Here is a 27,991-nt window from a genome sequence, read left to right as displayed (position 1 = left end):
CGCCGCTGCTTCAGCAGGGAAGCCCGACGCTCGCTGGCGGCACTCCTGTTACGAAACAGCCGCCGATTCCTCGAGACCCGGAACTGACACGGCGGAGGCCTCAAGCGCGCGCCGTGCAGAGATCGGCGCCCGTGGCTGCTCTCTGCCCCCTTTCCCCCGCCCCACTTCTCTAGATCCCCCCAACAAACGCCCCTTTCCTCCTTCCCGAGGTTATGAAACGCGCTCCGCCAGGGCTGTTTCACAACAGGGGCGGGCCGAAGCCGGCAGCCAATGGGTCGCTCTCCGGCTCCATCACATGGGGCCGATCCGGATTTTATGTAATGTTCGGAGTGGGCTTTCTGGCTTGGCTTCTTCGCGCGCGCGTTTGTGTGCGGAAGGGAACAAGCAGAGGGCGGTGGGTGGGCAGATGGAAATGGGGCTGCGCCGTCACGGAGAAGTTAGGGCGAGATCAGGGCCCCGTTTCGCGCCTGCCCTCCTGCCCACGCCGTAGCAACTTCCCTCCTTTCGCTAACTCAGAAAAGGGTCCAGCCTACTTCTACGCCCCCCGCCCCAGTTGGAGGGAGAGACCGGCGAGAGGAGGGCGACCTGTGGGAAGCCGAAGAACCCAGCGGCGGCGAAGGAAGCGGGATGGCTTCTGTGACCATTGTGTGAAGTGGTCACAGAACCGAACGATCAAGAGTTTCAGGGGAGAGAAAGGGACTCGGCCCATCCGGCAAGCAGACCCAACGCTCCGGGCCTGCCATCTCTCCAGGAGCCACCTGTTCCCTCAGCTCCCCCCTGCTGAAGCGACACAAATCAGACGCCGGATACAACGAGCGAGGTTTCGAAAACGTCGGTTGGGGGCCACTTTTCCCCTTTGTGGGTTAGAATAAAAATAAAGTAAAACGCCCGGATGGATGTCAAAGCAGGATAGCTGGGGCTCGGGCTGGGGGGAAGAGGCTTGAGCCGGTGGCTTTCCTGAAAAGATTAGTTTTCTTTTATCAAGCGTGGCAAAGGAGGCGGAGTAGAGGCGCCCCCGCCCCCGCCCCCGCCCGGCAAATAAAGGAACGTGAAGCCGGAGATCGCTTGCCTTGACCCAGCTCCGTTTGAAGACGAAAAGGACCCTAAACAAAGTCGAAAAGTTATGGGGCGAGAGCCGCGCAGAGGTGCCCTGCGCCTTTAAGAGCTCGGCTGCCGGGCTTGCCGAAGGCACGAACAGAAGGAAGGCTCGCCTGTCTTGGCCCCCCGCAAAGTGCTCCCGGCCCCGGCAGGAGAGAGAGCAGCGCGGAGTTCGCTGCGCAAGTGCCGAGGAGGTTGTTGCCCGGGTCTCCCCCCCGCCTGCCTTTTCGATGTCGCTCCTTTTAGGAAGCGATCGCCCTTTGCACGTTGCCCGGGGAGGATCTCCGTAGCCAGCCCCCGCCCCGCGCCGCCCCGCGCCGCCCCGCCCCGCGCCCCCTCTGTTCTTCCTTGCCGGAGCAGCAGCATCAGCCGAAGCCATGGAGCTTTTCCTCTGCCCCTCTTGCCGCTTAGTCCTGTGGGACCCGGTGACCGTGTCCTGCGGCCATTCCTTCTGCAGGCGATGCCTGGGCGAAGACTTGCCTGCCGAGTGCCGCCTCTGCGGGGAAAAACTTGCCGTGCCGGGCTCCAGGACTGTGGCCTGCAACGTCCTGCTCTCGAACTTGTTGGAGAAGTGCCTGGGGAAAGACACCAAAGTGGCCAGGCTGAAGAGCGGCTTGCAGGAGCTGCTGAGGACCGGAGACTACCGGGGAGCACTGAGGACCCTCCAGAAAGCGGTCGGATTGGGTAAGGATGGGAGGCTCCCCGGAGATGCTTTTAGTGAGGGCTGGGGTACTGGCAGGGTGCCGGTGGGGAGAAAGTGAGCTGATGCGGGGCTAGTTAATGTCGGGACTCCTGGGTTGGATCCACCGTTAGCCCTACTTAGAGTAGACCCGTTGAATCCACCGTTAGCCCTACTTAGAGTAGACCCGTTGAAATGAATGGGATTTCAGTTAGTCACGACTAACGTAAATCCCATTCATTTCAATGGGTCTACTCTAAGTAGGGCTAACGGTGGATTCAGTTCTTGAATTTGGAGACACCCACCCCAACAGTCCCTGGGTTATATCACACAGGCTGCATTGTATAAGCAGCAAGGGACAAATCTTGATAGCAGTCTCAAGCAGAGTTATCCACTTCTTGATTGTCACTCCAGCCAGAGACTTTACTTTCATGGGTTGGAACTGAATGTTGCATGTGTTGCCTCTGCCTTCCTTATTCCTGACTGGAAAAGGCAGATTGTATTTGACTTTTTTCATCTAAAAAAAGTGTTGACTGCTACTTCTTCTAAGTTTGCTTCTGTTGCAACTTTTGTCATGCACAAATCAATGATCAAGACACTTCTGATGGCGTGAAAAAATTGCTTATACAACCAGATTAAAAAAAAAAAAAAGTCTTACTCTGCCTATATGAGGCACTTCTTCTGGAGCTTTTCACAGTTCAGCCACACAAATTGTGCCATCCAATTTGCTGATCACCTTTTAGCTCATCAGTATTCATTCCAGACAAAATAAGGCAGGGCAGATTTTTATAATAGTTTAGGATTATTTCGCATTTTTGCAGCTTTCCTTTCTAAACAAACTTCTGGAAGTAAGTTAACGTGAGGAATTGTGCCATACCCAAGACTGTGTGAGCATTTGAACCCAGCACTCTATCTGCTGCACTAAAACAGAAGAACAGAGAAGCTCCATTGCAACACTATCTCCTCCCTAGAGAAGACTCTCTTCTCCCACTTGACTCATCCCCAAGAATTCTGTGACTGTTGATGCAGTTAGAGTTGTCATTTTTCTCTTCTCAATGAAGCCTTTGTTCCTTTAATAGTTGCCTGATAGGCAGAAATTCAACAGATACTGCTTTCCTATTATGGAGATGCGATGATGGGGAAAGGTGCACCTAATCAGTTTGGTTGACATGCTACTATTAAAGGCACAGTGTCTGTCAGGAAAAAAGAGAGAGAGAGAGAGAGAGAGATGGTAATCTATATTATTTTCTGAGCAATCTCCATCCACCAACCCATTCTGTCCTTAATAAACTTAAAGCGTAATCTAAGACTGGTTTTGAGGTTGGCAAAATCCGAGGTCACTTAGACCTTGTAGGGTTTAAGAGCGACCTGGGCATATGTGCTTCATTGATTGAGACCTTCCTCCTTGTGCAGAAATGTTGAAGCTCTCGCATTATTCATTGCTTCTTGACAGCCTGTTATAAAACACCAAGCTCTGAGTTTGCAATGACTCAGAAAAGTACAGGTGTTTCAAAAAACAGGTGAGACTTATACAATAGAATCTTCTCATCCAGCTTCCACCATTGACTGATGAACTTACACAAATGTAAACCTACAAAATAGACCTTATCTGGGACACTGTCACTTGCACAGCCATAAAAAGGGTCTCCAAATTTCAGCCACTCTGTTTTTGTGACATTTGATGATCCTGAGATACATTTGAATGTGGCTTGGGGCACAAGAACTTCTGCTATTGGGTGGTATAGAAATGAAATAAATAAATAAATAAATAAATAAATAAATAATAAAATATTCCAAAGCCTGTCTAGGTATGTTTCTTTGTTTCTTTTTTGAAGGATGATTAACTATAGGCACTGACCTCAGAGAAAGTCCTGAACTCAGTGGGGCATATGTCTGAGTAGACATCAATTGGATTGCACTGTAGCTTAGCACTTAGAGGGTGGTTTTAAAGCACAGCACAAAGATTTTGATTACTGTAATAGTAACTAGTGGGCAGTATAAAAGATCACTTCCTCACTTTGGGTCATACATTTCTTGTCAGGACTTGTATGTAGACAGCATGTTCTGTTATTCAACAATAAATTCCTGAGGATTTGTTCAGGAATTAGTTGAATGTTTATTAAATGCTACACAATGGAGATAACTATTTTTATTGTGCGAGCGTACTCCCCGTTCTCCCAGTGGAAACAGATCTGAAATTCAAACTCTCCAAATCCTTTAATTCAGCCATGAGCCATAGGCAGGGCTCGGGATGTTGTTGGACTCCAACTCCCATCACCTCCTGACCATTGGCAGTTTGCTGGGGCTGATGGGAGTCGGAGTCCAACGCAGGTTGGAATCGGGCATGCCACAAGTTCCCCATCTCTGCATAGAGGATTCATCTTCCTGTGTCTGTAACAGTCTAAAAGTTTTTAATGCTTTTATATTTTACATTGTTTTTATGCTGTACTTGTGGTTTTAATTTTTGTGAACCGCCCAGAGAGCTTTGGCTATTGGGTGTTATAGAAATGTAATGACTACATAAATAAATGTAGTGCAAGCTTTTATGTGTGTACTCAGAAGAAAGCCCCATTGAATTCACTGCATCTTAATTCCAGATAAGTGTGTAGGATTGCAGCCCAGACAGGTCTCTGACCATGTAATTGCCTATCCATCATACATTTTTTAATTATATAGTGTTGAGAGAGAGACTGACTGACTTCCTTACACAAGGTGGTAATCTGTAGACTAGGCCAGGTGATATTTGCTCAGAGGTGAAACTTTTCATCCTGTCTACCAATTTCTAGGATGAGCTGGTAATTTCAAACTTGGCTGAAATCTAGTCTGTGCTTTTCTTTTTTTTTTTGTCATGAGGCAAAAATTCAACAGGTGTAGCTCTCAATCACTACATCTTCATGGGAGGAAGGTTTGCACATGGTTGAATTTCTGCCTGTCATGCTATTAGTCAAGCCTAAATGGAAGTAGGAGGCAACTGTATGTATCTAGTAATAAAATGCTGTTTCATTGGCTTAGATTTTTTACCAATAATTGTACATGTTACATAAAGTACAATAGCATGATCAAAACTCACCAAACCAGCCATCAGTTGTTTTCACAGCTGCATTTATTATTCTATCCTTCACTTCATAATTTCCTTCTGTTAATGCTTTGGTTTGTGGAAGCACCAAGGGAACTTGGATCTCCCTGGGTAGACATAATTTACTAGGTAGACATAATTTACCAAAATGTCAAGAAATACAATCTTTCATTCAAAGATGTATTGTTAAAGTTGCTTGAATATTTGTTCTATTGAAAATTGTTATACTCAACCAGTGTTTTCTTGAAGACTAAGGCTACAATTCTATGCATGTTTAGATAGAGAAAAGGCCTACAACTCCCAGCATTCCCCAGCCAGCCATGCTGGCTGGGGAATGCTGGGAGATGTAGGCCTTTTCTCTGTCTAAATATGCATAGGATTGTGCCCTAAACGTTTTTTTTTTTTAAAGAAGTTCTACTTGAGGAACTTTTTAGAATGCTATTAACTTTAGGTACAAGTAAATCATTGACATCTTTTCTGCCTTAAGGTACAATCTAGTATTTGCACTTACCTGGGAGTAAGCCTCATTTAACTCAATGGAGATTACTTCTGAGTAGACATGCATAGGATTGCACTGTTAATTTCTGTGTATGTGTGAGAAAGGAGTAGGATTTTACTTGTAAAACCCATAAATAGCTTCATCTTCATAGTTTTTTATTTCATAGTTAAAACTTTATAGTTTTTAAAAAGACATTACAAGTATTTAGGTCATATGTAGATTTAGTTTGAAGTGTGCTCATTGATATATGGCCTCCTTTTATGTTTTTTCCAAAAATCTTTTGTAAATACTTTTGGCAAACTAATGATTTCATCAAACTGTATCCATTGGTTTCTGTGTAAGACCTAAATCCTGCACCACACTGGTTCTTGTATAATGACTTGATGGATGATTTTGTCAAAGACACAATTGTTAACAAAGACATAATTGTTATGAATTATATATATACATTTTAAATCATATATACATATATATATACATTTTAAATCATACATATAAAAAGTCTTCTTGAGAAGTCCATGGCTAGGTGCTTAGGTCTTTGACAAACAAATGAATGCCCTATTCTAGCAAAAGACTATTAATCCTAGAACCTAGTGGATGGAAGAAAATTATGAAAAGTTGTCAAATTGCTTAAGTCACAGGCAGGTGTCACTAAACCCCAAGTATAATAATAAATTAATCTACATAGAAAAAAACATTTTAATAACAATAATAGTAATAATATATTTTATTTCATATCCATAGATAAACCATCATAAAGATATTCAGAAAAAAGGATTTTGTAGGTCAAGCAAAGCTGTAACTACAGCGTACTGCAAATGATGATAACGGTGATGATAGATTGCAGTAGGTAGTGGCTAGTGATGGAAGACAAAGAATGAGTTCAATGAAAATTGATTCAGAAGATGGAATAGATGGCTATCCCATGTGCAGTACAGTAGAGTGAAGAACCTGTAGTTGCTAGTTATATAGCAGTCATCTTAGCACACCAACAAAATAGGGTTGAGGCAACGCTTATTTCATTTCTTATGTTCTCGTCCTTTCCCCTCTATTTTCTACCAACCTGGAAGTCCATGCCTGCCTCCAACTGACAGAGCATACTCTAGCCATTTTCATAAGTTCATAAGAACGTAAGAAGAGCCATGCTGGATCAGACCGAGGGTCCATCTTATCCAGCATTCTGTTCACACAGTGGCCAACCAGCTGCCTGTGACAAACCCACAAGTAGGATATGAGTGCAATAGCACCCTTCTGTTTGTGCCCCCCAGCATACTGACTCTGATACTGGAGGTAGCTTATAGCCTTCAGGACTAGCAGCAATTGATAACCTTATTCTCCATATATTTGTCTTTTTTAAAAGCCATCCAAATTGGTGACCATCACTACATCTTGTGGTAGTGAATTTCATAGTTTAACTATGCATTGTGTGAACGGCATATGCACTCGGGGATCCTGCCTCTTGCATGTTTTCTGATTGGGCAGCCTTCATGCATGTACAACCTTAAGATGAAGGGCCTAAGCAGGAGTACAGAACCATAATGTGCTGGTGGGTTGAATTGCCCCTCACCAAGCCCTCCATGGGGTGGATGATGTAAGCATTTATTTATTTATTTATTTCATTTCTATACCACCCAATATCCGAAGCTCTCTGGGCGGTTCACAAAAATTGCACCCCCCTGCACCCCCCATGGTATTTAACTTTGGACACACTGGTGGTGTGTGTGTGACAGAGAGACAGACAGACAGAGAGAACTCAATGCTTGTTCCAGCAGTCTGCCTCACATAAAATATACATTAGGAGCCCATAGTTGATGAGGTCCTATGGGTACCAGGGAGGTGCTGCTGTAAGTTCTTGGAAGTACCGGCAGCCTTGGGATTGCTGAATTCTCGGTTTGATCACGAGCTATTTTAAATGTCCAGCTCTAAAAGTATTTCAGTGAACCTTTTTTGGCAACTGACTTTTAAATGACTTAGTTCAAAGTTTCCAGATGTAAAGATAGATGCAAGAGTCAGATTTTTAGCTGATTTATGCCAGGGAGAAATGTGACCTGTAGCATGGCGAATACAGGCTCCCTGCGCTCCACGTTCCTCATTCTTTCAACATCTCTGCAATGGAAACTGTTGTATAATCACTTTCTGCAGCACTGATAGGTGAATCAACACTGCAGCACTGATAGGTGAATCACTACAGCAAATGAAGCCATGTGCTTTTTTTTATTGCGGAAATTTACTGGATAGGGCTGGACTGGGGGCTCCGTTTACAGTCCAAGTGCCACATAGACTAACAGTCTGAATTCCTCTCCCTGCACCCCCCATGGTATAAGCAGAGCTGTGTCTCTCAAGCCCCCAAACCAATAGGTCCTGTCCTTAAGCACAATGAGCTCATAGGCAGTGTCAGATTCTGCTGAACTGCATAACTGCCTGCTTGCATAATACTAGGTTTGGAAAAAGGAAATTGGCATGAATCTGAACAAAGGGAAAACTAGCTGAGAGATGGCAAATATTTATTCTAAATAAGGTTTAATGAAGGGGCCAGATAAGGTTCTGAGGGGTCTAGACTAGGGGAGCTTCCTAAGTGGTTGACATTCTTATGATCGTAGTCTGAGAGTGTGATACTAATAGTGATCCAAACTCTCTGAGTGCCAGTCTGCCCATCCATGAGAGAAGTTTCTGCAGCCAATGACTTTTGACAGGGTCTTTGTTTTCTTGGGATAACAGCAGTCTTGGGGGAACCCCAAAGTCTGCAGGGGTACAACACATTTTTAGGTGATAGGCCCTATAATGGGATTGGGCATGCTTACCGGGCACAGAATGCTGACTGGTTTTTTGGCGGCGGGGTGCGGGATGGCAAACCAGCAGGGAGGGGGAAATTGCATGCGGTGGCTGGAATCCTGGGTGGGAAGCACTACATATGGCAACATTTTGTTGAAGCTCTCACTAAGTAATCAAATGTTACTTATATAATGTTATCAATACATATAGTCAGTGGGGCAGTGAAACTGTGCTGGGCTTCAGTCATAACCAGTCAGAACTCAAAAGGAGCTATCCAAGCTGCTTGGAGAGTTCCTTTAGAGTTCTGACTGAAACTGGGAGCGGATTTACTGCCCGACTGACATTGGAGCCACCAGCCTCCACTGCAGATAGCGCCTCTTGAAAACCCATTGCCTTTCCTATCTTCATATATTAATACTGATTTCTGTCCCCATGCCCTGTTTTGTATACCATGTCTAGTCTCTTACACTGCAGTCCTATACACACTTACCTGGAAGGAAGCTGTGATCTGCTGCACCCCATTGGTGGGCCTTATATCCGAGTATATATGCACAGGATTGCACTCTTAAACTGGTTCTGGAACAAAGGGTTTCCTGACAGCTTAATGATCACAAATAAATGGAAAAAAATAATATCTTAGCCAGAAGCTATAGCACAGCCTCTAGTATGTTTGCACATACTGAGCTTCTTGTGACGTTTATATTATTTTTTTATTTATTTAGAATTATTTTTTTGGGCTGACTTTAAGGGTAGAAGCCTCTCCAGGTGGCATTACATTCTAAGGATAGATCTAAGATAGCCGCTTCTCGGGTTTCCTAATAGTGGTTATTGTAGCATAAAACCAGGCGCTTGGAAAACGTCCTGAGGAGAGGCCTCACCTGGGGACCTCTGTGGGGAGAGAGTCATACAATGTGCAGCCTTCTTTTGCTGGTCCCTGTCTGCCATGTTGACTGGCAGAAGACCATCACAAGCTAAAGCACATTTCTCAGGTGTACTAAGTATAGGGTCAGTTTCTCTAACCTCTTGAAATTGTCAATCCCATAATCCACTGGAATTATGGAATCCCATAATCCACTGAATCCCATAATCCACACTATTGCTCCTGGCATCTCTTCCCCTGCGTGGCTGTTTCTGGTCCCCAGCTGTTTCTGGTCAATGGTTCTCTCTTGGAGGTTTATGCCATTTTACACTAACTTGGAGTGTGGACTCGTTGAATCAAGGTTGCATGCACCGCTGCTTCGTTGGCGTCAGTTCTGAAGTCTTCTGCTTCTGCTTGTAGCTCCAGATGATCTTACGCTGAGGGTGTGCCAATCAGAGGTGTATGTGGCTTTACAGCGATACCCAGAGGCTCTGGAGGTTTTGGAGGTGCTGTGCAGCCAAGAGCCAGAAGCGTGTGAGGTGAGTTGAGTGTGCAGCTCTGTGTTGTGGTCCAGGGCAAGCATCTGTACTTACCAAAAAACAAGCTGTGAGATGGAGCAGGGCTTTTGTAAAAGGCTGAGCTTGAGCTGAGATGCTGCAGCCCTCTGATCAGGTGGAGAGGGAATGGTTTCCTCATGGAAGTTATTTATTTAATTGATTAAATACCCCTTCCCCAAATTCTCAGGTAACAATGTTAAAACCAGAAATCCTATTAGAGGGATTAAAATCACCATCCTTCCTGTTCCCCGTCTACCACAAGCCAACAAATGAAAAATGTTTCACACTGCTTCTAGAAGATTCTCAGACTTCACACTACTTCTAGAAGGTTCTCAGAAGGAAGGCATTCTGCAGCTGAGGGGCAGCCACTAAGTACATCTCCCAGTATGCTCTGGCAGTCTGCACATGGTAGTCAGAGAGTAAACTTAAGGGAGTGTTCGTGGAAGATCTGGCAGTGTTTGAATTATGGGGGGAAACGTAGGTGAGGGTGTAGTGAAATTAGCCAAATCAAGACCCCCAATATGGAGCCCTCCAGTTGTATCAGACTACAACTCCCCTCTTGCCCGGCCAGTAAGACCATGGTGGTTGTGGATAACGGGAGTTGTAGTCTGACAATCTGGACAGCACCAGGATGCGGGGGGCTGACCTTTAGGCCTCTGCAGGCAATAGCTAATGGGGCCATCACAAAAGACAAGAGTGCTGCCTCTGTGTCCCCCAGCCCTCTCCCAGTAATTCAAGCACTGAGGTCTTGAAGGTCTTTCAGTAGGCCCACTGTCCTTGGGTACAAAGTTGGTCCCAGAGAGGAGCAGAGTCTTCATCAACATTAGGGAAGGATCATAGCTCAGTGTAGGGCACATGCCTTAAAGCCAGAATATCAAGAAAAGGGGTACATAGATAATCCAGAGCATCCTCCAGTCTTGCAAACTGCCATCAGAAAATAGGCAGGGATCACGGTTCTGGCCCTGAAGAGCCGGAGTTGATGTGTTCACTTTTGAATACCAGCACCTTGCCTGGAGCCTTGGTACAGCCATTTATTGGTAACCCTGAACTTGGAAATGACCCTGGTGGCTTTGTGGGGTGGATCTTGTTCAGAAACACACTAACCCAATCTGTCAATGAAGCGATAGGTTTCAAGTGTGGAATGTAAACACTGCGTTATGCTAATGGGTTCATCTGTCAATTCTTGTTATGTTCACTTTGCCTAGACAACTCTATTGGGTTAAAAAAAAATAGATATCCCCACCCTTCGAGCTGTTTGGCTTCCTGTCGTACACGATCTTTATTCAGTCAATCTCATTGCTTCCATGTCAGCAAGTTAGTTAGACAGAAATTATGAAAAGGCTGGAAGGACAGGCCCAATTCCTTTAGGGAGCATGCTAGAAGTGTGCTAGACATCAACCAGGTAATGTTCTGGAAGTGTGCTAGACATCAACCAGGTAATGTTCTGGAAGTGTGCTAGACATCAACCAGGTAATGTTCTGGAAGTGTGCTAGACATCAACCAGGTAATGTTCTGGAAGTGTGTTAGACATCAACCAGGTAATGTTTTGGCAGTGTGCTAGATATCAACCAGGTAATGTTCTGGAAGTATGTTAGACATCAACCAGGTAATGTTCTGGAAGTGTGCTAGACATCAACCAGGTAATGTTCTCTGATTTCTTTGTTAGTTTAATTAAAATAATTTAAAAATGGGACTCTCCAGGACTACTTTTGAATGCCAGTTGGAAAACTAATCTTAAATCATCCCATGGAAACAGCAGTTAAAACATCATTCTTGTTGTAGGGGTAGGGATATTCTCTTCCAGTATTGTGTTGATGTTGTATTTTACTCCTGGAAACAGATATTTTATTTATTTGTTTGTTTATTTCATTTATATCACACCTTTCTGACAAAAAAAGTCAAGGTGGCAATATATTTTTATATATATAATTTTTTAATTTATGCTATGGACTTGGAATGGGTGACAATGCTTGTAAAAGTGGATACAAATTTAAAATAGCTTGGGAACAGGGTACTGTTCTCCCCAGATAGATTTGTGTGGCACTATTATTTAGAAATGAAGTTAAGACCTTTTTGTTCACCAAGAGAGTGATCCTATGGCCACTAAAAAGAGGTTGCCAGGAACTGTGCTCTGGCATAGGTTGCCAGGAACTCCCCCTCCTCTGTAGCCTCACAGGTGGTACGGTCCTCACTGGTTTTCGTGCTCGGAAACGGAGTGCAGAAAGGGCGAAAAGAGGGAGGTCCCAGGGGGTGGGGAGGGGAGGAAACTGCAGAAGTTGCTTTTTGCAGCTTCCTATGCACTGCACGGCCTCCCCACCTCCTGCTCTGAAGTGCCCCACCTAGACAGCCAAAATTGGCCATCTACGTGAAATTGCAGGGCGACTGGAGCACGGAGGAGAGGATCCCCTCTGTGTTCCACCTGCCCTGCATAGGATACTTGGCAGCCTCTGACTTCGGAGGCTGTCGCCTATCCTGGTAGGATTGCTCCCCAAGGCTTTTAACTGATTTACTCTCCTGTATTGCCCCTGCAGTAGGCTTTGAACTCTTACTTTAGAGGTGCCAAGATAGTGATAAATCAGATCTAGGTTTACTTACAAGGAGTACTTTATTGAGTACCTTATAGCACACAGGCGTACCCAATGGTTGGATCAGCCAGCTTCTCTGAATCCAGAGCCATGGGGTACAATGGGTTTTATACCATATATGTCAGCAGTGAGCAAGCATTAATTAGTGTTCATTCCCAGCATAGACTAACAGTGCTTGTTCAGAAGGAAAACAATCAGTGCTTTCTTAGCACAGACACCTGCAGCTTGGCATAAACATAGCCTCACTTCCAGGCACATACTAGGCCGTGATAAGATACTAGCTTTTGCTAGCATGGAATGTGCTGAGGCCGCACTATCGACCTTTGACTCATCTCACATGCTCAGAGGCCCACTAGCAAGGGAATTGCATCAGTAATGAACTTAAGCAAAGCACTTTGGATCTCTAGGCCCCTCTAGAACTACAGGTGACTTGGTTACAGGCTTGGTGCCAATACGCCTCCTCATGTATTATTGGGTCTGTTGACTACTGGTCCAACTGATTTTTCTTTGGTGCTCAAACAAAATTATATCTGTTTGTAACTTTTTTTTAAAAAAAGTGTAGTATTGTAATTCTGGATTTTCTTCTGACAGTTATTTGCTTTGGAAATTTTCCTTTGAAGAGAGGCTTAGAAATACTTTCAACAAAATTTGTAAACTGGAAAATATATTAAGATCAGCTAACTCCCTACCTGTGTAATCCTAATCAAAGATTGTAGGAACAAATAGAAAAGATGTGCATTGCTTTGGGAAGATTATCAGGCTTCTGCTTTGCTGAGGCTTCTAAGTTTGGGAGTTTCATAGCCCTGAGTGTCAGAAATGGAAGGTGTACACACAGACATGCTGTCACATTCCCTTGGCCCCCACCTTCCTCATGCGCACACACACACACACACACACACACAAGAAGAGAGGCGTCAGTCTCACACCTTTAATTTACTATCAACAGGTTAATTACAGATGCAAATCCTCGAAGACTCTCAGGCTACAAAGGAATACAGCTGCTTCATTTATGAATGGCAACAGGGGATCCAAATGGGAGCTATGCTGTTGCCAGCAGTTTTAAACAAGAACTTGCTGGCTAGAATAACTTAGGGAGGGAAACCTCTCCCTTCCAGTGATGCTCCCCTACGTCGATCCTCACGCATAGGCAACCGGGACGAATGTCTGAGCTCTGCCTCTAACTTTTCCCTCTTTGCTCTGTGCCACAGTCTAGCATCCCTCAGGTCACACCCCATGCTCCTCCTCCTGGGTTCTTACGGGGGGGGGGGGCTTCAGGCCCAGCCACCTGGGTGCTAGCAGCCTGAGAAGCACGCCTCTCCATATCTGAACTGGCTGGGGAAGATGCCTCCCCTGGTTCTGGCTGTTCCCCTTCTGAATCTGAACTGCTAGCTATCTCCATACCCTCAGAATTAATCCTGACTCATGCCACCGATCGCTGGTCAGCATGGCTGATGGAGGATAGCAGAGGATGCAGGAGGAATTACCTGCCTTTCCAAGAATTTTGGTCTGTCTCTACTTGAGAACTGGAGCTGCTGCTCTTGAGCAGGTGTTCCAAAGGATCAATAGCGGTTCCATGATGAGAAGATGGATAATGGCGGACCAGTTGTCTGCAAAACACAGCTTGTCCTCCATTGCTGGATTTCCCTTGCAGTACATAACAGACTTGAACAGCACCACAGTTAACAGGGCATGGGATCCAGAACACACTACAGAATCCTCTGTGGTGTGCAGAGGATTCTGGGCCATGTTCTCAGGTACTCACATATTTTGCAGGGGGATGTGTTGGCTAACAACAGAAGAATGGTGGATTTGGTGCTGTGCTGTCCAAGTTGTGTGTCTGAATTCACAGGTCCTTCACATTGCCACCATCTCTCAGTTCAAGTATGTTTCTGAACTGTTATTCCTTGGTTAGAAGTAACTTGAGAGTGATAAATAATTTCCATCACCAAGGTGAGGAACATAAGACATTGCCTTACATTGGGATACACCATTGGTCTGTCTATCTTAGTACTGTCTATGGTGATTGGGAGTAGTTTTTCAAGGTCTGAGAGAGGAGTCTTTCCCTGCCATCACTGGGGATGCTGGGGATTGAGCCTGAGACCTTGAGTACTATGCAAAATGTTCTACAGCCATAGGGTAATATAAAAGTTCAGGAGATCTGAAATGTCTGTTTCAAACAATGGCTATTTGCTTCTTTGCAGGGCTTTTTTAGGAAGGGGAAAGTGCTCCTGGAAATGGGGAAAAAAGCGGAAGCCCTGCTGCAGTTCCAACATTGCCTTACACTGAATTCCAACTTTCATGCTGCTCAGTTCGAGACAGAACAGGTAACTGCCCAATGGCCATTTCGCTCCAAATTAAACTTCAGGAGTTAAAATCAATGGGTTGCATTGGCAAGTCCTTGGCCTTTGCGTTCCAGGAGGCCAACAAAGTAAGATGAGATTCTTCTTCTGTGATAGATCATATAACGTAGAGGTTGTTCCTGATCAGAGGTCAAACAAGGAACTTTTGCCCTGTTTTCATGGTTAAAGAGATGGAATTTTCTCTTTGACCAACCATAAAACCAAATTGATACTTTAACAAAATTGGCACTTTGTATATACTGCCCCTCACCCCCTAGCATTTCTTCTCAGATGATTTCTTTTAGTCTTTATATGACTACAGTTGAGTAAAGTGGCATATGCATTATGACAGATGACTGCTAATAAGCTGCTTTTGCCTTTTAGTCTCTCTGGATATATATTTTATTAGGCACGTTGCTAGTGAACTGTTAAGAGCTACAAGAAACAGTCCCTCTGCCCGGTGAAAGGAAAATACTTTTAGGGTGCAGTACTATGGGTTGCAGCCTTGATGACTGTAAGCCCCCAAACTCGGAGGCTTATGATCATCCAGTGCAGAGCACAAGGAGCAGTGGAGGTGATCTTTGCCTGATGCTCTTCCTGCCCGGCATTGTTCGCTAGATGGGCTTTTTTGTCTGTCTAGCTGGGGAGCTTCGGAGGCTGACGAGGCCTCAGAATAATTAATATCCTGGCCTCTTCATTCTCCTCCCTCCCCACCAACCATAACACTCCTGTCTCCCCTTCTCCATGGTTAAGTTCCTGATCGTGGAGATCAGCTGATGCAGTTCTTTCTGCACCAGCTGTGAGAGGGAGGGGGCCAGAGCTCCAATTCCCCCTCTGAGGTCGGAGCACTGTCTCCGACCTTGGATCAGGGAATCCAAAATATCCTATGGCCCCTCAGACACTGTCTAGGAGCCATAGGATTGCTCCCTCCAAAAATAATACTGTCTTGAAGTTTTAGTTGTGGCATCAAAGGCCACTAAAATCTGCATTTGGCTGGCTTAACAAGATCTGACTGATAGAGGGGAGAGAGATGTACCTCTAGTATCACTTAAAAGCCAAGTTCTACCTTGCGGTATCTCTCCTTTTAAAAAAAAAGTAACATGTTTTCTTGTTACCAGATTCTCACGAATGATGCCTCCCCTCTTCCAGGGACTGTTGTGGAGTTAAAGAGTGATATCAGTCAGAACTTGAAAGGGTCTAATTCAGGGCAACAGGTAACTTTACTTGTTTCTCTTAACGGAGAACCCCTACAGGTAAGCAACATAAGGTAAGTCTGTTTCCCGCCTCCCAGCTGAGCAGAGCAGAGCAGAGCAAGCTGCTCCAGCTGGTCCAGGGACTACAGAAGCAGGCAAGCTCCCAGAGAGCGAGCGAACAGAGCGAGCGAACAGGGGAAGCAAACAGGAGTTGGCCAGGGGAGTTGCAGTGGTTGAAGAGACAAAGGAGACAGAGGCTAAGAGGTAAGTGGGTTGCAGGAAGCCCAGGGCGCTGCCCTTTATCCTTCTGACTGGCTGTGAGCTCACCAGGAGCTTCTGAGAGCTCCAACTGAATTGGAGGGGTGTGGCCTGAGTACTCCCAGCAGCTGACTGGGCGGGAAGCTTCAGTCTGTTTCCCGCCTCCCAGCTGAGCAGAGCAGAGCAGAGCAAGCTGCTCCAGCTGGTCCAGGGACTACAGAAGCAGGCAAGCTCCCAGAGAGCGAGCGAACAGGGGGAGCGAACAGGAGTTGGCCAGGGGAGTTCGGCAGGGGAGGTCAAGGGGGAGGCCCCTAACATTTATTTTTATTTTTTTACTTTTTTTATTTTTTTACTAACTTTTTTCCATTTATTTGTCTTGTAACACACACTTGCACACCAGTGGGACTCTGCTTTTAACCTCTACTGAGTAGAGGAGCAGGCACAGGCTAGTCTAGAACAATCACAAAGCTAGACACAAAAAGGGAAAAGAGGCTATGGAAGGACAAGACTCTCCAGTGGTGGTGACCTGCAAGGTGTGTGCAATGTTTGTTTTCTTGCCTGAGAACAACGTGGCCTACACCTGCAACAAGTGCAAGTTGATCACGCTGCTGGAGGAAAAAGTAAGTGGACTGGAGCGGCGACTGTCCACCCTCCGGGGAATAAGAGAACACGAAGAGTTCTTGGACAGAATGGGGGAACTACAGCAGCAAAGGGCAGACCAGAAGCTTGAAGAGCAACAGCAAGATGAGGCAGTGGGAAATGCTGAGGTGAAGAAAAATGGAATAGAGGATACTCCTTGGAAAACGGTGACAGTTAGGAGAAGAAGAACTAGACGCCACTCTGCACCAGTGGAAGCAGTGGAGCTGTGGAACCGATTCCAGGTACTTGCAGATGAGACTGGAGGACAGCCTGCAGAGGAAGAATCACAGGGGAACCTGCATGAGAGTGAGCAAGAGGCTAAAGGTCAGTCAAACAGAGGCGATGAAACCCAGGCCTACAAGAAGAAGAAGAGAAGAGTGGTAGTAGTGGGAGACTCCTTGCTGCGTGGGATCGAGACCCAAGTATGTCGCGAAGACCCATGGACTCGCCAGGTATGTTGTCTCCCGGGAGGACAGATTAGAGACGTGACTGAAAGGTTGCCTGCACTCATAAAGCCCACTGACAGGTATCCCTTTCTTCTCATCCATGTGGGAACAAATGATACCGCCAAGTGGAGCTACGAAGAGATCATGTCAGACTTTGAAGCTTTGGGAAGGAAACTCAAGAACTTTGGGGCCCAGATAGTTTTCTCATCCATCCTTCCAGTAGTTAGAAGAGGGATAGAAAGGGAACGAAAAATACTCCAGGTGAATGACTGGCTACGAAGGTGGTGCCGACGAGAGAGATTTGGATTCTGGGACCACAGGCTATACTTCCTGGAAGATGGGCTGTTGGCTAGGGATGGGTTGCACCTCACAAAGGCTGGGAAGAATGTGTTTGGCCACAGCATGAAGAACTTCATCAGGAGGGCTTTAAACTGAATCCTACGGGGAAGGGAGATGTAATGTTGGGGGTAACAGTGGACATAGGCGCATGCACTGCAATGGAGAGAACAGCTCTGATAGCGCCCAATAATAGTCTTCAGACACATGTAGGAAGAAAGCCAGACTATGAAGCACATGGTCTTCGATGTCTATATACTAATGCCCAGAGTATGGGAAACAAACAGAACGAACTTGAACTCTTAATACAAGAGGGAAATTATGACCTGATAGGTATAACTGAGACTTGGTGGCATGACTCTCATGACTGGAATACAGCAATTGAAGGATATAACTTGTTCAAAAAGAACAGGAGGAACAGAAAGGGAGGTGGGGTTGCACTGTATGTGAAAAATACATATCTCTGCACAGAAATACAGGAGGAGGAGCTTGGTAGCCCCATCGAGAGCATCTGGGTTGAAATAAATGGAGCAAAGAATAAAAGGAACCTGGTGGTCGGAGTCTGCTACCGGCCACCCAATCAAGGAGAAGACGAGGATGAAACTTTTGAAAAGCAAATAGCCAATGTTTTAAGGAAGCATGATGTAGTAGTAATGGGGGACTTCAATTTCCCCGATATTTGTTGGGAGACAAATTCTGCAAAACATGGCCCCACCAGGAAATTCCTGACTTGTGTGGCGGATAACTTCCTCCTACAGAAAGTAGAGGAAGGAACTAGAGGATCGGCTATCCTTGACTTGATCCTAACCAACAGAGATGACTTAGTGGATAAAGTAGCAGTTACAGGAACTCTGGGGGAAAGCGACCATGTTGTAAATTTGAGTTCTTGGTTCTAAGGGAAGCAAAAGCCGAGTGTAGTCAAACGTGTACCCTGGATTTTAGGAAAGCTGATTTTCATAAACTCAGAACAATGATCAGTAAGGTCCCATGGCAAGCGATGCTAGCGAGAAAAGGAGTCCAAGATGGGTGGGAGCTTTTAAAAAAGGAAATTCTCAAGGCACAATCACAAACAATTCCAACAAGAAGAAAAGGTGGAAGACAACAGAAGAAGCCAATGTGGCTTCACAAAAAGCTTAGGGCTGACCTGAAAACAAAAAAGGACACATATAGGAAGTGGAAAGAAGGCCAAGTAACAAAGGAAGAGTACAAGCAGATAGCCACAGAATTGCAGGGATGGCGTCAGGAAGGCTAAAGCTGAGAATGAGCTGAGGTTAGCAAGGGATGTTAAAAACAACAAAAAGGCTTTCTTCAGCTATGTGCATAGTAAAAGGCAGAGGAAAGAAATGGTTGTTCAGCTATTAAATAAGGATGGAAAAATGATTACAGATGACAAAGAAAAGGCAGAGGTGCTCAATTCCTACTTTGGCTCAGTCTTCTCCCAAAAGAGGGTCTATGACCCCCCTGGCAAAGGCGAAGTACAGGCTGAAGGGGCAGGATTGCAGCTTGAGATCGACAGGCATATGGTCAAGGAACACCTAATTCCTTTGAATGAGTTCAAATCTCCAGGGCCAGATGAACTGCATCCTAGAGTAATAAAGGAACCGGCAGAAGAACTCTCAGAACCTCTGTCTATTCTCTTTGAGAAAACATGGAGGACGGGGGAAGTGCCAGATGACTGGAGGAGGGCTAACGTTGTCCCTATCTTGAAAAAGGGTAAAAAGGAGGAACCTGGGAACTACAGACCAGTCAGTCTGACATCAATCCCTGGGAAAATTCTGGAGCAGATCCTAAAGCAATCCATCTAGAAGCACCTTGACAACAATGCCGTGATTACTCGAAGCCAACATGGATTTGTCAAAAACAAGTCCTGCCAGACAAATCTGATCTCATTTTTTGATCAAGTAACCTGCCTTGTGGACCGTGGGAATGCTGTAGACATCATATACCTCGACTTCAGCAAAGCTTTCGACAAAGTGCCCCATGATATCCTGATGAGCAAACTAGCTCAAAGTGGGGTAGATGAAACAACGATCCGGTGGATCCACAGTTGGCTACAGAATCGGACTCAAAGAGTGCTTATCAATGGGACCTTCTTAAGCTGGGGAGAGGTAACAAGTGGGGTACCGCAGGGCTCGGTCCTGGGCCCAGTGCTCTTCAACATTTTTATTAATGACTTGGAGGAGGAGGTGCAGGGAATGCTGATCAAATTTGCAGATGACACAAAACTGGGAGGGATAGCTAATACTTTGGAAGACAGAAACAAAATTCAAAGTGATCTGGATAGACTGGAGCGCTGGGCAGAAAACAACAGAATGGCATTTAATAGGGACAAATGCCAAGTTCTGCACCTAGGAAAAAGAAACCAAATGCACAGTTACAAGATGGGGGATACATGGCTCAACCACACTACGAGCGAGAAGGATCTTGGAATTGTTGTCGATCACAAGCTGAATATGAGCCAACAATGTGATGTGGCTGCAAAAAAGGCAAATGCTATTTTGGGATGCATTCATAGAAGCATCACTTCCAAATCCCGGGAAGTACTAGTTCCCCTGTACTCAGCACTGGTTAGGCCTCATCTGGAGTACTGTGTCCAGTTCTGGGCACCACACTTTAAGAAGGATGCAGACAAACTGGAGAGGGTTCAGAGGAGGGCAACAAAGATGATCAGGGGACTGGAAACAAAGCCCTATGAAGAGAGACTGAAAGAACTGGGCATGTTTAGCCTTGAGAAGAGAGGACTGAGGGGAGATATGATAGCACTCTTCAAGTACTTGAAAGGTTGTCACAGAGAAGAAGGCCAGGATCTCTTCTTGATCATCCCAGAGTGCAGGACACGGAATAATGGGCTCAAGTGACAGGAAGCCAGATTCCGGCTGAACATCAGGAAAAACTTCCTGAGTGTCAGAGCAATACGATAATGGAACCAATTACTTGGGGAGGTGGTGGGCTCTCCCACACTGGAGGCCTTCAAGACGAGGCTGGACAGCCATTTGTCAGGGATGCTCTGACTTGGATTCCTGCATTGAGCAGGGGGTTGGACTCAATGGCCTTGTAGGCCCCTTCCAACCCTACTATTCTGTGATTCTATGATTCTATAACATGTGGTGATATCTCTACAAATGACAAGGGTGCTTCCATATGAGGCTTTTATTGTGCCATCGTCCTACCTCATTCATGGAAATTTGCAGAGGGTCCAAACGACATCGTCTTCCACTCTTAAGCCTCCTGTGTTGCCCCAGACCTTGAAAAAACCCATTGAGGAAAAGAAGATGAAATAGCTGCACTCTGTCTTCTGATGGCTAGGACTAGGGATGTGCGAATTGGCGAGCTTGCTGAAGTTTTCTGAATTCCATCTTGAAGCTCGTTACGACTAGAGTTCGTATCAAATCGTGAGCTTTTCTTCTTCTTCTTTTGCATGAAATCCATGTGTATTTTTCCAAATGTACACAGCAGTTGTGCACATCTTTGAAATATACACATTCTTCTCCCATTGGATTGGTGGTACTAAAGGGTGTATTTGTGCTCATTTTTCAAAAGTACGCATTTTTTCATGAGCATTTTTCAAATGTACTCGTGCTGTCAAACACATTTTTGGCGGGATCCACGAATCACACTGCAAGTTCTGAAATGTACGGATTTCAACTTCAGATTGCATCTGAGTCCGTGTGCTTCTGGAAGGTGCAAACTAGGTAAATCCTCATCAAAAATGAACTGGAATGAATTTCTCATCCTAGATAGAACCCCTTCTTCTGGAAGCACCCCAAGTCAAGGAAAGGGAGCTATGCAATGGAATATCATTATAGGGCCGTTCACATGACCCCCTCCATGCACTGAATGAGGGGTTCATGGGCTGGGCGGGCTAGCCCTGCCTATCACCAGAATTTCATGTTGACTCCCCCCTCCCCTGGCAGAGTGCCACCTCATTTGTAGGCGCTCTCCACTTACACATCTGTACATGCAGATCATTTTTAATCACAAACTTTTGTCAGGAGGAGGAGGCAATGGATGGTTCCAGCAGTAGGTGGGGCTAGCCCACAAGGCCCTGTGAACCCCTCCACATTCCTTGAGATTGCAGAGGGTTTGTGTGGAGATACTTTATGTATGTATGTGTGCATCATAGGGAACAACACCAATGGCGGATCACAAACATCTATAAAGCTAAGAACCAAAGCACTTGGATGAGGAAATAGAGTCCTCCTGAGCAGTGTTTAAGAGTTTGAGATTCTCTTTTTATCAAGAGAAATACATTTTGAGTTTTTCTTGAAATGCATCGAGAATCTACCTTTGGTGCAGCTGTCTTTTTTGGTTTGGTGCATCATATGGACCAGCTGCCCAGTGTTTGAACAATTCCTTCATGCATCATCTCCTTTGAATGGGATCTAACCTCATCTGAGAATTGAGGGTCTTATGAAAAGCAAGGTACATAGAAAAGTACTTCCAGCAAGGTTTTATATTTCAATAAAGCCCCGCTACCAAGTCAAGAAGTGTGTGTGTGCACACGCAAAATACAGCAATGTTGGAGTATCTTAATATTTCAGAAATCAAAATAAGCTTGTAAAACTGTCATCTTTTTTTTTTTCTTTCATGTGTATCTCCTTTCTCCATTTATTGTCTTGACTCTGGGTCTGTTTTTGAAAAGAGGTGTTTACCGTGTTGCTTTTCTTAAATAGGACTTGAAGGGAAAAAAGGAAGTTTTTCTGGGTGAAACTGTGTCTGGTCACAGCCAGGCAGCACTTCCTATGCCAGAGTGGTTGAGGAAGAAGTCAAGCTCAGGTTTTTCTGCAAAGAAGGAAGGGGGTGAGAATATTTTTTCTACAAAAGGATGTCTGTGGGTCCATATTATTGACAAACAAGCTTCTTGTCTCTCTCTTTCTCTCTGGGAAAAATAATCGAAGGTTACTTGCTTCTTCAGCTCCCTTTCAGCAAATTCTGTAAGGGACGATGGTACTGTAAGTACAGCTGTCTAAACTGCATCTGTGAATTTTTATAGACTGTATTAAGGCACAAACTCCTACTGGAGGAGCAGAGATGCCATCTACAAATTTGCATGATGAGTATGGCAACGGTTTTACCAGTGGGATGCTACTAACATTGTTAATCTAGCCTTTCTGGCTTTATAATGCAATTATACTGGGGTTGAGGAATTTGGAGGGAGACGAGAGGTGATTCGCCTAAATTGTTTCCAAAAGGTAAAGCCATGTTTCTTAGAACGTTACCAATGTACCTCTGCTACAGAAAATCAGGGGCAACTCCCTGATATCAAACTTTCAGTGTCAACCCAAGACATTTTGCTTCTTGAAGCAGAGTCAAAATGGTGCCTGCCGTCCACCCCCTGCTAGGACCAACATGTAAAAAAGTTTTGCGGTGCTATTCAGACACCATTACTGTCTCATTTGTCTCTGCCCACCCCACCCATCATGGTAGTACTTGGAGGAGGCTGCTTCATTATGCTCCCTAGAAGGGCAGGCCCTGTGAGCCTCAACCCTTACAGAAGCACTTGAATGCTCCCAAGGTAGCACTGTGTAAAGGGCAGGATTCCCAGGCGATGGCTATCAATAGCTACTAGTACTGATAACCATATACTGCCTCCAGTATTGGAGGCAGTATGGCTCTGTACAGTTGCTGGGAAACTGGGAGGGTGCAATTGCACTCATGTCTTACTTGTGGGTTTCCCACAGGCAGCTGGCTGGCCACTGTGTGAACAAAATGCTGGACATGATGAACCCTTGGTCTGACCCAGCATGGCTCTCTTATGTTCTGATGAGAACATGTCATTCTTAAAATATATGGCAGATACATTGTGGAGAATTGATTATTGATCTGATGATATAGAACCCTGTTCAGAGCTGGTCAAGGGATAGTGTGGGGAAGGACTGTCAAGTTTAATGCTGAAATTATGGGACATCTCCCATTGTGTCTGCCATCTTTGCAAAAGGTTTAGAACATAAGAAGAGCCCTGCTGGATCAGACCAAAGGCCTATCTTGTCCAGCATTCTGTTCCCATGGTGGCCAGCTAGCTGTCTGTGGGAACCCCATAAGTAGACCATGAGTGCAATAGCACCCTCCTCATATTCTCCAGGCTGGAAGTATTATACAGCCATCATTATTAGTAGCCATCGATAGCCACTGTTGTCAGGTGGCAGACCTCATAGGGCAACTTCACACATTATGCTAAGACATACCTGGGTTTTCCCCTAAATTCACATTCAGTAGGGAACCACAGTGAATCACAGTTGCCTAGATTGTTGAGGCACAAAGATGTAAAGTGTGAATTGGTTATTGATGCAATTTTGCTTGCCACCTGGGTATAAGATGAGATCAGGGTTGGCCTTAAGGCCGCAAATCTGTGGGGACACAAAACACATGGGTTCCTTCTATCGGATCCAGTGGAGGCTGTAGGCTCCAATGTCAGCAGGGCAGTGAATCCACTCCAGGTTTCAGTCAGAACTCTAAAGGAGCTATCCAAGGTGCTGGTTCTGACTGAAACCTGGAGTGGATTCACCTCCCCACTGACATCGGATCCACCAGCCTCCACTGGTCAGATCTATTTATTTACTGAATCTGTCTGTACCTCAGATTGTTATGTAGAAAACTAGGTTGATAGAGTTGACCTACAGCTTAAGGTAGGATACAATGATAACGTGATCAGTATGTGAGGTTCAACGTCTTTCTCTTGCTTTTTCCTTTTGCAAACTAGATCTGGAGGAAGGAGCATCAGCAGATACCATAAGAACAAACCCCACTGAAGATTATCTGCTAGATCTTGGGGGCCTCTTGAGTACGTCAGACTTGGAGTGCTCTCTTTGCATACGGTCAGTTTGTAGTGGGGTAGCAATAAGGGCTGTTGGAGAAAGGCTTGCCTGCTTAGCCTGGTGTGAAAATGTATTTAAAGGCCTTGCCACCTTCTTGTAGGAGCAATATGCTTGGCAGACTCCCAAGTTGCACTCCTGCACCAAATATTATTCAGTATTCAGCAACATTTGAAACTACCTTTTCCAGCAACAAGGACAACATCAAGTCCTTGGAGTATTGTTTAGTAATCCAGTCAAACACAGTAGTAATGCTATCATCACAAACATTGTTACCGTTGAATCTTGGATCTAAGAGATTTGCTGCTATGTGAACTGACTGTGGCTAGATCAGTACTAGTGTTTTTTTTTTTATCAGTATTGAAGTTCACTGATAACCCTTGGGGCACATAACGCATTCCGTATACTGCTTTTCTAGCATTATTTCCCTCTTTTTATTCCATACGATCCAAAATACTGCAACATATGTCATTGTGTGTGCTATAAATGCACAAGAGGGATATAGCATCGCTGTGATGGCATCGTATCGATATGAGATGAGGTGTAGATCTGGCCTGTGTAACAATGTTTATTTTAAAACACTGCTTTCAATAATAGTTCACTTAACATTCTGAAAGAGAGAATATTTCAAAAAAGATTTTTATTTCCAATTTTTCTATTTTAGGCCTAGGGGAAAAACCCATTCCCCCTCTCCATTTTTTTTGAGGTTTTCCCATGGCCTCCCCATCTCTAGAGGTGAAGCAGGAAGGAGATTGTGTGTAATTAATGGTGCAATCCTATGCATGTTTAGACAGAAAAAAATCCTACCACTCCCCGCGTTCCCCAGCCAGCGTTATCTAATTTAGTATGCCAGTACCCAGAACAGTCACAGTCTCTGACTGTGTAATGATTTGATACTTATTTCCCTTGAAGGTTTGTACTTTACAGAAAGAGAAGTAAGACCTTTGGAGCTCTGCCCTAATGGCACTTCTTGTCAAGCTTTAAGAAATATATTGCAGGGGCTATTATGAAACTAAGAACTCATGCTACATCATACAGTGGTCCAAGTATGACCGAGCTGTTGTTGTTGGTCAGTTTTTGAAGCCAGTGTAGAAAAATAGGGAAACCACGGAACGATCAACTCTTCTGCAATTCTATTTGCATCTTAAACTTTAGGGAAACTGTTTGTTGTTCATCTTAATAGCTGATGAGTGATCTATCTCCATTATTTTTTCCTAGTTCTCCTTTGGAATCTAGCTAGTTGATTAGGTGATTCAAGTGCATTGGATTGTGAAGGTGAATTACCTATCTTATCTTTGCTTTTCAGTACTGGCACCTGTCCTTGCAGTGCCTCATTGATAAGTTGTCTTGCTGTTTCTCTGTAACCCTTTTTCTTTCAAAGAAGGTGACTAGACTTAGCGTTTCTAGGGCAATCATGGTATCTGAGCATACAGGTATACTGCCTGTCTGCTGTCTGGGTTTTTTTCCCCATCACCCTACCTATCCATAAAGTACAATAGCTTCCTAGGGAATGGATAGTATATTACAGTGATAGTATATTGCAATTAGAACGTGCCATTCTATGGCATGTATTTGCTGGTTTTGAAAGTGGATATTGCAGACTTCCCCAACCTGGTGCCTTCCAGTTGTTCTGAATGATAACTCTCATCATCCCTAGGCCATGGTGTCTCAGGATGATTGGAGTTGTAGTCCAGCACATCTGGAAGACACGGGGTTGGGAAAGGCTGATATATTACAAGTGTGTTTTCTTCCACTCTGTAATTTATGTAGAGCAAAGATCCTGAACTGCACAATAGTTGTGTTTATTTCTTCCCTGTTATGCACGCTCATTATGTTAGCACTTCTTACACGTCTTCCCTCCTCAACAAAAAGTCAAGAAAGGCTTTCTGTGCATGATTATCTTAACCTCTCAACTCTTGTTCCCTCTGGGCAATTGTATGGGAGCATGAAGTTGGGCTGTGAGTTAGAGATGGTAGGGAACATGGGTTCCCTTAGCTGTCCAGTTAAACAAATCTCTTGATGTAGCTCAGGGGTGGAGCACCTGCTTTGCCCGCAGAAGGTCCCAGGTTGGATCCCCAGCATCTCCAGGTAGGGCTGGAAAATTCCTGCCTGAAGCCGTTGAAAGCCGCTGCCAGTCAGTGTTGACAATACTGGGCTAGATGGACCAATGGACTGACTCAGTATAAGGCATCTTCCTATGTTCCTATATCTATCCATTTTTAGATTAACCTTTTCCAGCCCACCCTTTGTCTATAAATCAGGGATGGGGAGAAATGGAAGTGAACTGATGCCTGAATGCTTTGGGATGGTCTCGGTCAGTCTGTGTGTGTGTGTGTGTGCGTGTGTGTGTGCGTGCATGCGTGCATGTGTGTGTGTGAGAGAGAGAGGATTTAAAAGCCTTGCCAAAAGGCTGATGCTGGGGAGATTTGTGCCAGTAATTAGGCAATGTCTTTATGGAATTATCAACCTTGTAACCAAAGGAACATCAGCCTAAACTTTAGTTAAGCACAATTGCATGACCATGTGCCAGTGAGGTCAAAACAGTGGTTTTGTGTATCCAGAATGGAGAAAGGACTAAAGAGAAATGCTACATGTTACAGATGAAAAGGCGTTGGCTTCTTGTGGTGGCTTACGGTGTCTGTGAGCTACTGTGACTGTAATCCTGTACACACGTACCTGGGAGTGAGTCCTATTGAACTCAATGGGGCTTACTTTTGAGTAGGCACATATAGGATTGCACTGTGATTCTCCTTTCTCCTCCCAAAAAAACCCAACAACCACCCCAAAATGATTTCTATTAATGAATGAGAGGGAAGTTGAGCCTTTTGAACTTCTGAAAATTCGAAATTGAAAACTTTCTTATAAAAAACAGTTGTATCAATATTGGGCCACAGACAGGCAGACAACAAGCATTTCTCATTTACCTCCCCTGGTCCACCCTCAGAACATCCTTGAAACTTTAGGGAGTGCCCTCCTATTTCACTGAGGAAATGGATGATCTGCTCAGTGCACAACTGTGTGGATCAGTCTGCACAATGCCAGCGATAAGTTTCACACTGATGAGTGTGATTATATACAATGCGGGAAGTTGTGGCTGCTAACGCACAGTGGCAGCATCTGTTCTAATGATTCCTCTTTGATCAGATGCACTTTTGTTTTCATGGGACAATTCAGCACTGCTGCAAGATAATTCTGTAGATAGAATCTTGCAACCTCAGTCTAATCTAGCCCTGTCATTATACCTTAATCTTCCTCAGTCCTGATCCTTTGAGAACCTACCAAGGGTTCTCTATCCTTGACTGGAAGATAGTCTTGTTCTTTTCCTGGTCCATACTAAGAAAACATGGGTAGTGCTTATGCAGTGTGCAAACTAGATATATGGCATTAAGCAGTGGTGGTTGGTGACTCCAGTTCTGTAGGGTTAGTGATTCCAGTCTGCGTTTTAGTTACAACCAGCCCAAACTGTAAAGATGCCATCCAAGATGCTGGACCCTATCCCCAAAATGGATTCAGTATCTTGGATAGCACCTTTAGAGCTTTGCCTGGTTGTAACTAAAACCCAGAATGGCATCACAGCCCTTCCGGAACAGGTGTCACCAGCCGCCACTGGTACTAAGATTGTTGTTAAGGGCTACGGGCGCAAAATACAAAGTCCTGTGTTGTGCCCAATCACAAGGGAATTGTATGCCCTGCTTATGTACACATGAGTCCCATGGTATGGCAGCACAGAGTGCTTAGTGGGGTCCCCAACCTGTTTGGGTCAGTGGACACATTTGAAATTTTGAGAGGGTGTTGTGGCACTCTCATGTCATGGGGACTTGCCCATTCATAAAATGGCTGCCA

At 44.9% G+C, this 27,991-nt stretch overlaps 1 protein-coding gene across 2 annotated transcripts in view; it reads left to right on the top strand.

The window, feature by feature from the left end:
- Positions 1-345: 345 nt before the first annotated feature.
- The window catches only part of LOC146354554 (LON peptidase N-terminal domain and RING finger protein 1-like), a 51,643-nt gene continuing 23,997 nt past the window's right edge, over positions 346-27,991 (top strand). Inside the window, exons 1-6 of one of the 2 annotated variants that reach the window (XM_084839218.1) lie at positions 346-1,782; positions 9,404-9,522; positions 14,327-14,449; positions 15,583-15,678; positions 22,010-22,136; positions 24,037-24,151. In XM_084839218.1, the coding sequence (XP_084695344.1) occupies positions 1,476-1,782; positions 9,404-9,522; positions 14,327-14,449; positions 15,583-15,678; positions 22,010-22,136; positions 24,037-24,151 (887 nt within the window). In that variant the 5' untranslated portion in view covers positions 346-1,475. Of the gene's footprint in view, positions 1,783-9,403; positions 9,523-14,326; positions 14,450-15,582; positions 15,718-22,009; positions 22,137-24,036; positions 24,152-27,991 lie in introns of both variants that reach the window. The other variant, XM_084839219.1, reaches the window with a different exon arrangement.

This window comes from Heloderma suspectum, chromosome 2 (assembly GCF_057233095.1).
Source record: "Heloderma suspectum isolate Gila_16-S chromosome 2, 16-S_ref, whole genome shotgun sequence".
NCBI classification, from domain to species: Eukaryota; Metazoa; Chordata; class Lepidosauria; order Squamata; family Helodermatidae; genus Heloderma; species Heloderma suspectum.
Note: the sequence above shows the minus strand (reverse complement) of the source record. Positions and strands in the feature narration are given on the sequence as shown.